This window comes from Scomber japonicus, chromosome 9 (genome assembly GCF_027409825.1).
Source record: "Scomber japonicus isolate fScoJap1 chromosome 9, fScoJap1.pri, whole genome shotgun sequence".
Taxonomy (NCBI): Eukaryota; Metazoa; Chordata; class Actinopteri; order Scombriformes; family Scombridae; genus Scomber; species Scomber japonicus.
The window spans coordinates 1,411,981-1,421,980 of NC_070586.1; the positions used below are offsets into that span (position 1 = coordinate 1,411,981).

At 43.3% G+C, this 10,000-nt stretch overlaps 1 protein-coding gene across 1 annotated transcript in view; it reads right to left on the reverse strand.

The window, feature by feature from the left end:
• The window catches only part of LOC128364235 (PR domain zinc finger protein 12-like), a 16,517-nt gene extending 16,186 nt beyond the window's left edge, over nt 1-331 (reverse strand). Inside the window, exons 1-2 of the mRNA XM_053324776.1 lie at nt 268-331; nt 1-64 (exon numbers count right to left, since the gene is read on the reverse strand). The exon at nt 1-64 is cut by the window's left edge and continues 170 nt beyond it. Coding sequence (XP_053180751.1) covers nt 1-64; nt 268-331 — 128 coding nt within the window. The remainder of the gene's footprint in view (nt 65-267) is intronic.
• Between the last annotated feature and the right edge of the window lie 9,669 nt (nt 332-10,000).

Sequence of the window (10,000 nt, forward strand, 5' to 3'; positions counted from 1 at the left end):
CTCCTCAATGTGACATGGAGATCGGGGACAATGCCTGTGGACTGGCAGAACGGGATGGGGGTCCCTATTTTTAGAAAAGGGGAGTAGAGTGTGTTCTCCAGCTATCAGGGACTCATGCTAGACTCTTATGTCACAGTACAAGAAAGGAGGATCCGGCTGATCATTGAGATTGAGTCAGGAGGAGCGATGTGGATTCTGTCCTGGCTGTGGAACAGTGGACCAGCTCTTCACCCCTGCAGGTTTACTGGAGGGGCCCTGGGTGTTCACACATCCAGTCTACATGTGCTTTGTGGACTTGGAGAAGGCTTATGACCGTGTCCCTCTGGGCCATGGGTGGAGCGGAGAGGTTGCTATGGTTACGAGGGCTGGATCTCGAGGACATTGGTCAATCAACCTGTCAATCAGGACGTACCCACGCCCTAATGCATACCCTGCTTTATCGTCACATATAAAATCAGGGAGGCCAAAATGTCCCAAATGAACATCATACTGCATTGAAGAAGGCTTTAAACTAGCGATTGAGACCATAAACACATTTTGAAAACGTTTACTGAGGTTAGAAATCAAGTGAGAAGTTGGTGAATTCTCCATTGACTTGTATAGAGACGGTCGCCCCCTGGTGGCCTTTTGATAGAATGCAGCTCTAAGTTACTTCTCCATTGACTTGTATAGAGACGGTCGCCCCCTGGTGGCCTTTTGATAGAATGCAGCTCTAAGTTAATTCTCCATTGACTTGTATAGAGACGGTCGCCCCCTGGTGGCCTTTTGATAGAATGCAGCTCTAAGTTACTTCTCCATTGACTTGTATAGAGACGGTCGCCCCCTGGTGGCCTTTTGATAGAATGCAGCTCTAAGTTACTTCTCCATTGACTTCTTTTCAGAGGACCAGAACTCCCTGCCTGGTAGTGACCCAAAGAGTCACATTCCTCCAAAGAGTGAGGCAGCTGAGGTGGTTTGGGCAGCTGGTTAGGATCCTCCTGGAGGCAGACCCAGAACCTCTCCTAGCCTAGAAACACCTTCGGATCCCCCAGTAGGAGGTGGAGGGTGTGGAGGGAGGAGGATGTCTGTGTTTCAGCCTGATGTCACTGCGACGGGACCACAGAGCAGCGGAGAAGGGAAGGATGGATGAAAATGGGTTGATGAGAATGCAGCTAGAGACACAGCAGCCCTGGCTCCATGCCTCTATATAAAGATGGCCGCAGCGAGGTGTGATGTCACCCAGCGGGTTGCACTGGAGCCGGACTGAACAGGGATGCCTTCAGACAGCAGCAGGGTGCCATCACTCCGCCTGGCTCACAGTCTTTCTCTGGTGGTCAAACATGCATTCTCCTCACAGACCTCTAAGACAGAACATCTCCAACTGCAATAAGTTCAATAATTAATAAGTTTAATATTTGTAAAACTGTCTCAGAGTCTAGAAAAGTGAGTGTTAACCCTTGTGTCGTCCTCCCGGGTCAAATTGACCCGTCTGTTTTGACTGTTCCTTCCTTCCTTCCTTCCTTCCTTCCTTTCTTCCTTCCTTCCATCTGCCCTTCCTCTCTCCTTCTCTCTTTCTTTCCTTCTTTCCTTCTTTCCTCCCTCCCTCCTACCTTCTTTCCTTCCTTACTTCTTTCCTCCGTCCTTCCTTCATCCCTTCCTTCTTTCCTTCCTCCCTCCCTCCCTCCCTCCTACCTTCCTTCCTTATTTACTTCTTTCCTCCGTCCTTCCTTCCTCCCTTCCTTATTTTCCTTTCCTCCCTTTCTTCCTTCCGTCCTCCATCCCCCCTTCCTTCTTTCGTTATTTCCTCTCTCTCTCTCCTTCCTTCCTTCCTCCCTGCCTTCTTTCCTTTACTCCCTTCCTTCCTTCTTTCCTTTACTCCCTTCCTTCCCTCCCTCCTTTTCTTCCTTCTTCCTCCCTTCCTCCCTTACTCGAACACAACAGGAGGGTTAAGGTTGTTATACTGATTATCTTTCATTGAGCTCTTTTAAAGGACTAGTTATTAAGTTATTGGTTTCGTATCACATACAGTTTATTATTAGACTAATACTGATTCATTGATGTGTTTTTTGTAACTAAACTTATTATTATTATTAACTCATTGAATATATTAACTTTATAATGAAACACAAGCCCACTTACTACAGTAAATGTAAAAATAAGAGACAGGAAACAGAACAAAATAAAATCAATCTGGGCAGACAGAATTATCTACACATAGAAAATAAGAAGGCGTGTGTGTAAGAAGCATTTTCATTTAAGTTAACCCTCCTGTTATGCTCCCGGGTCAAATTGACCCATCTGTTTTGACTCTTCCTTCCTTCCTTCCTTTCCTTCCTTCCTCCTTTCCTTCCTTCCCTCCTTCTTTCCTCCTTTCCTTCCTTCCCTTCTTCCCTCCTTTCCTTCCCTCCTTCTTTCCTCCTTTCCTTCCTTCCCTTCTTCCCTCCTTTTCTTCCCTCTTTTCCTTCCTTCCTTCCTCCTTTCCTTCCTTCCTTTCCTTCCTTCCTTTCTTCCCTCTTTTCCCTCCTTCTTTCCTCCTTTCCTTCCTTCCCTTCTTCCCTCCTTTCCTTCCTTCCTTCCTCCTTTCCTTACTTCCCTTCTTTCCTCCTTTCTTTACTTCCTTCCTCCCTTCTTCCTTCCTTCCTTCCTCCCTTCTTCCTTCCTTCCTTCCTTCCTCCTTTCCTTCCTTCCTTCCTTCCCTTCCTTCCTCCCTCCTTTCATCCTTCCTTCCCTTCTTCTTTCCTCCTTTCCTTCCTTCCCTTCTTCCCTTCTTCCTTCCTTCCTTCCTCCTTTCTTCCTTCCTCCATCTCCCTTTCTTCCTTCCCTCCTTCCTCCCTCCCTCCTTTCCTTCCTTCTTCCTCCCTTCCTTGACTCAAACACAACAGGAGGGTTAATGAAATGTCCTCGTTTCATTTTTACGGGGCGAGAAAAGTATTGTGCTCTAAATTAAACTGAATTCACCCTCGCTGTGTATCTCTTGGATTTATTTAGGTTTAATTTTGACCTTGGTCTCAGATATATGATTATTCTTAAATCACAACATCGTGTTATCGCTGAAGCCTTTTTCTGCGAGAAGTGAGAAGTTGGTTACTTCTCCATTGACTTGTATAGAGACGGTCGCCCCCTGGTGGCCTTTTGATAGAATGCAGCTCTAAGTTACTTCTCCATTGACTTGTATAGAGACGGTCGCCCCCTGGTGGCCTTTTGATAGAATGCAGCTCTAAGTTACTTCCTGGTTGGCCTCATTTCAGAGGACCAGAACTCCCCACCTGCTTTAAACAAGGAATCAATCATAACGTCCCTGTTTCGTATCGGATCGTCTTATATCGGAGAGATCGGGCATTTCAACAGGAAACATTTCATTGTATGTTTTAAAGGGTTCGGGTTAGCTCGGCTCACAGACCTGCAGGAAACACGAGAGTCAGTCACAGCTGCAGCAACATTATCATTTTAATTCAGATTATTTACATCTCATTAAAACACTGAGTCGTTAGAAATACAAACAGGAATCAGCAGAAACAGAAACTACAGAGACAGCTTCGAAGCGTCCGGACGGAGAGTTCAGACATCAGACTGAACTCGTTTTAACGTCACCTGAAAATAAAAACTAACTACCGATGGATAAATTACAGGCCGACAATCAAAACTGCAAAAAAAGGCCCGTTTACCTGCGTTAGAACAGACGACAGCAACACCTGACGTCACGGACACGAGCCGGAGACGTTAACTGTACGGACGATAAAAAAAAAAAAAAAAAAAGAAAAAAAAAGCCAAAACTAAAATTTTACAGAGAAAAAATATTTTAAAGAAAAAAATCTAGAAAGAAAAACAACAAAGAAACTTTTATTGTTAATTAAACTGAATATCAATCAAGTTTGCAGCTGTTTGTAATCGTCATAGTTACGAGGACAAATTTATAAAAGTCAAATAAATCTCTCTACAAGAGTCATAAATACAATCCTTTCTTTCTTAAATCGACACTTCACAGTAAATATTTCTCCTTTAAACAGATTATTATCCTCGTATCATATCAGATCAGCTGTTCAGAGAAATAAAATGTTTAATTTTAGGTGAAATGATCCGTAGAAACAGAACGGAGGAAGTTTGGCCCACTCATTCTGGCTCATGTCCAAATAAGGAATCAGCTCTGTGCTCAGGAAACACTAAAGGAGGTTTTTCTGAACTTTAACCCTTTATAGGACACTCATTGAAAGGAAGGGAGGAAGGAAGGAAGGAAGGAAGGAAGGAAGGAAGGTAGGGGGGAGGAAAGAAAGAAGGAGGGAGGAAGGGAAGAAAGAAGGAAGGGAAGAAAGAAGGAAGGAAGGAAGAAGAAAGGGGGATGGAGGAAGGAAAGAAGGAAGGGAGGGAGGAAGGACAGATGGAAGGAAGGAAAGGAAGGAAGGACGGAGGAAGGAAGGAAGGAAGGAGGAAGAAAAGGAAGGAAGGACGGAGGAAAGAAGGAAGGAAGGAAGGTAGGGGGGAGGAAAGAAAGAAGGAGGGAGGAAGAACAGATGGAAGAAAGGATGGAGGAAGGAAAGAAGGAAGGGAGGGAGGAAGGAAAGAAGGAAGGGAGGGAGGAAGGAAAGAAGGAAGGGAGGGAGGAAGGACAGATGGAAGGAAGGAAAGGAAGGAAGGACGGAGGAAAGAAGGAAGGAAGGAAGGTAGGGGGGAGGAAAGAAAGAAGGAGGGAGGAAGAACAGATGGAAGAAAGGAAGGAAGGAAGGATGGAGGAAGGAAAGAAGGAAGGGAGGGAGGAAGGACAGATGGAAGGAAGGAAAGGAAGGAAGGACGGAGGAAAGAAGGAAGGAAGGAAGGAAGGTAGGGGGGAGGAAAGAAAGAAGGAGGGAGGAAGGGAAGAAAGAAGGAAGGAAAGAAAGAAGGAAGGAAGGAAGGAAGAAGAAAGGGGGATGGAGGAAGGAAAGAAGGGAGGAGAGAAGGAGGGAGGGAGGAAGAACAGATGGAAGAAAGGAAGGAAGGAAGGATGGAGGAAGGAAAGAAGGAAGGAAGGAAGGAAGGTAGGGGGGAGGAAAGAAAGAAGGAGGGAGGAAGGGAAGAAAGAAGGAAGGAAGGAAGAAGAAAGGGGGATTGAGGAAGGAAAGAAGGGAGGAGAGAAGGAGGGAGGGAGACAGGGAACAGATGGAAGAAAGGAAGGAAGGAAGGATGGAGGAAGGAAAGAAGGAAGGGAGGGAGGAAGGACAGATGGAAGGAAGGAAAGGAAGGAAGGACGGAGGAAATAAGGAACGAGGGAGGGAGAAAGGAAAACGGTTAGGGTTAGAAGAAGGCAGGGAGGAAGGAAAGGAAGGAAGGAAAGGAAGGAAGGAAGGAAGGAAGGAAGGATATTTTGGGATATTTACAGAAGTTACCAAATATAATTATTTGCCCAATAAAGGGTTAAACATCTTGACATTAAAACAGATTATTATCCTCATATCATATCAGATCAGCTGTTCAGTGAAATAAATGTTTGTTTTTAGGTGAAATGATCCGTAGAAACAGAAGGGAGGAAAAAATTTAGATAACGTTTAACTTGTTACTGTTTGTTAGTTCAGCCCACTCATTCTGGCTCATGTCCAAATAAGGTAAATTTGAGACTTACATCATTAGTTTTAATACTATTTCTCAGGGCTGTTAAATGGTTGATTTATCAGATTGTGGAATAAGATCAATAACTTTTTTTTACTGTTTGTTAGAAAATAAAAAAGGTTAGCTCATTCTGGCTCATGTCCAAATAAGGAATCAGCTCTTTGCTCAGGAAACACTAAAAGGAGGTTTTAAACTTTTAAACACCTTGACATTTAAACAGATTATTATCTTCAGCTGTTCAGTGAAATAAAAGTTTATTTTTAGGTGAAATGATCTGTAGAAATCTTTAAATTTTAGATTTTTATGGCTTCAAACTGATCAAAATGTAAAATTTGAGACTTACATCATTAGTTTTAATACTATTTTTCAGTTAAATGGCTGATTTATGATGTAAATACAAGATTGTGGAAATAAGATGAATAACGTTTAACTTATTACTGTTTGTTAGTTTAGCCCACTCATTCTGGCTCATGTCCAAATAAGGAATCAGCTCTGTGCTCAGGAAACACTAAAGCAGGTTTTTCTGAACTTTAACCCTTTATAGGACACTCATTGAAAGGAAGGGAGGAAGGAAGGAAGGAAGGAAGGAAGGAAAGGAAGGAAGGACGGAGGAAAGAAGGAAGGAAGGAAGGTAGGGGGGAGGAAAGAAAGAAGGAGGGAGGAAGAACAGATGGAAGAAAGGAAGGAAGGAAGGATGGAGGAAGGAAAGAAGGAAGGGAGGGAGGAAGGAAAGAAGGAAGGGAGGGAGGAAGGACTGATGGAAGGAAGGAAAGAAGGAAGGAAGGAAGGAAGGTAGGGGGGAGGAAAGAAAGAAGGAGGGAGGAAGGGAAGAAAGAAGGAAGGGAAGAAAGAATAAAGGGGGATGGAGGAAGGAAAGAAGGGAGGAGAGAAGGAGGGAGGAAGGAAAGAAGGAAGGGAGGGAGGAAGGACAGATGGAAGGAAGGAAAGGAAGGAAGGACGGAGGAAATAAGGAACGAGGGAGGGAGAAAGGAAAACGGTTAGGGTTAGAAGAAGGCAGGGAGGAAGGAAAGTAAGGAAGGAAGGAAGGAAGGAAGGAAGGAAGGATATTTTGGGATATTTACAGAAGTTACCAAATATAATTATTTGCCCAATAAAGGGTTAAACATCTTGACATTAAAACAGATTATTATCCTCGTATCATATCAGATCAGCTGTTCAGAGATATGAAAGTTTGTTTTTAGGTGAAATGATCTGCAGAAATCTTTAAAATTTAGATTTTAATGGCTTCAAACTGATCAAAATGTAAAATTTGAGACTCACATAATTAGTTTTAATACTATTTCTCAGTTAAATGGCTGATTTATGATGTAAATACAAGATTGTGGAAATAAGACCAATAACATTTAACTTGTTACTGTTTATTAGTTTAGCCCACTCATTCTGGCTCATGTCCAAATAAGGTAAATTTGAGACTCACATCATTAGTTTTAATAATATTTCTCAGGGCTGTTAAATGGTTGATTTATCAGATTGTGGAAGTAAGAAGATCAGTAACGTTTAACTTCTTACTGTTTGTTAGAAAATAAAAGTTTAGCTCATTCTGGCTCATGTCCAAATAAGTTATCAGCTCAGCTAATCTGTTCTTACTTTGTGCTTACGGCTGATATTTATGAATGAATGAAAGCTTTTCTTGTCGTGTTTGACTCCTTTCAGAATAAAGTCACAGCTGATCGTCGCATCGTGAAGAAACAGGAAGTAAAGACTCAGCAGCAGCTTTTAGTATTAAATGATCTTCAGAAGAGTTCCTTTAACATGTGCTCCTTCCAGACGTTGTATTAACAACATTTAACCCTTAAATCAGTTCAGTTTTTATATTTAACAGCTTGTAAAAACACCTCAAATGTCTTTTATTTTGAAATTTGATGGCTTTTCCGGAAGTGGCCCAAAATGCACGAACATAGTAATAATGAATAGTTAGTACATGATGTTGTGTGATAGGAGATGTTTAGTCTCTCTGCTCTGAGACATGAATCAAGGTTTAACCCTCCTGTTGTCCTCGAGTCAAGGAAGGAAGGAAAGGAGGGAGGAGAAAGGAGGGAGGGAGGAAAAGGGAGGAAAGGAGGGAGGAAGAAGGAAGGGAGAACAAAGGAAGGAAAGGACGGAGGGAGGAGAAAGGAGGGAGGGAGGAAAAGGGAGGAAAGGAGGGAAGAAGAAGGAAGGGAGAAAAAAGGAAGGAAAGAAGGAAAGGAGGGAAGAAGAAGGAAGGGAGAAAAAAGGAAGGAAAGGAGGGAGGAAGAAGGAAGGGAGGACGAAGGAAGGAAGGAAGAAAGGTAGGAGAGGAGGAAGAAGGAAGGAGGGAAGGAAGGAAGGGAGAAGAAAGGAAGGAAGAAAGGAAGGAGGAAGAAGGAAGGGAGAAAAAGGGAGGAAAGGAGGGAGGAAGAAGGAAGGGAGAAAAAAGGAAGGTAAGGAGGGAGGAAGAAGGAAAGAAAGGAGGGAGGAAAGAAGGAAGGAAAGGAGGGAGGAAGAAGGAAGTAAAGGTAGGAGAGGAGGAAGAAGGAAGGAGGGAAGGAAGGAAGGGAGAAGAAAGGAAGGAAGAAAGGTAGGAGGGAGGGAGAAAGGAAGGAAGGAAGGGAGGAAGGAACAGTCAAAACAGAGGGGGGCAATTTGACCCGGGAGGACGACAGGAAGGAAAGAAGGAAGGAGGGAAGGAAAGAAGGACAGAAGGAAGGAAGGAGGACGACAGAAGCTTTAAACACATCTGAGGAGAGTATGAACCGTGTTTAAGGGTTTAATATGTTTGTTAATAACGATCGTAACTGAACTTCCAGAAAATGATGAAAGTAAATTTAGGATTCAGCAGCTTCACGTGGACGAAGACCGATCAGCTGATCAGCCGTCTGTTAATCAGCTGATCGGTCAGAACATCATCAGGACAGTCGATGATTCACAGTAGAGAGAAACACACACACACACACACACACAGAGACACACACACACACACACACACACACACACACACACACACACACAGACAGACACTCACACACACACACACACACACACACACACACACACACACAGGTACACACACACACACACACAGGTAGGTACACACACACACACACACACACACACACACACACACACACACACACACAGGTACACACACACACACACACACACACGGAGGTACACACAGGTACACACACACACACGGAGGTACACACACACACACACACACACACACACAGACAGACAGACAGACACAGGTACACACACACACACACACACACAGACAGACACAGGTACACACACACACACACACACACAGACAGACACAGGTACACACACACACACACACACACACACACACACAGGTAAACACACACACACACACACACACACACACACACACACACAGGTACACACACACACAGACACACACACAGAGAGACACACACACACACACACACACACACACACACACACACACACACACACAGGTGAGTCTGTTGGCACGTAGTGAACTCTGAGAGACCGGCCCGCGTCCCTCCTGCGGGATTCTGGGTAGTTTTCGGGCGTTTTATAATCTGCGTCACTTCCTGTCTCTACTGTCCTTTCAGTATAAAGTACTTGCGGCTCATATGGTTGACAAAATAAAAGCATGATAATTTACACACAGCAGGAAGTGATGTCATGTGACTCTTCATTCGTTTGTAGTTGTTCCTGTTTCCTTCAAAATAAAAGCTCAGAAAACATTTTGGTCACAAAAATCACAAAAATCACAAAAAACCCAAAAATCACGTCGATCCAAAAACACTAAAATAAATAAAACCAGACCTGAACCCAAACCGGTCTGATCCAGATTAAACTGATCTGATCCAGATTAAACTGATCCAGATTAAACTGTTCTGATCCAGATTAAACTGATCCAGATTAAACCGGTCTGATCCAGATTAAACTGATCCAGATTACACCGGTCTGATCCAGATTAAACTGATCCAGATTAAACTGATCCAGATTAAACCGGTCTGATCCAGATTAAACTGATCTGATCCAGATTAAACTGATCCAGATTAAACTGTTCTGATCCAGATTAAACTGATCCAGATTAAACTGATCCAGATTAAACCGGTCTGATCCAGATTAAACTGATCCAGATTACACCGGTCTGATCCAGATTAAACCGGTCTGATCCAGATTAAACTGATCCAGATTAAACCGGTCTGATCCAGATTAAACTGATCTGATCCAGATTAAACTGATCCAGATTAAACTGTTCTGATCCAGATTAAACTGATCCAGATAAAACCGGTCTGATCCAGATTAAAGTGATCCATATTAAACTGTTCTGATCCAGATTAAACTGATCCAGATTAAACTGTTCTGATCCAGATTAAACTGATCCAGATTAAACTAATCCGGATTAAACTGATCCAGATTAAACCGGTCTGATCCAGATTAAACTGATCCAGATTAC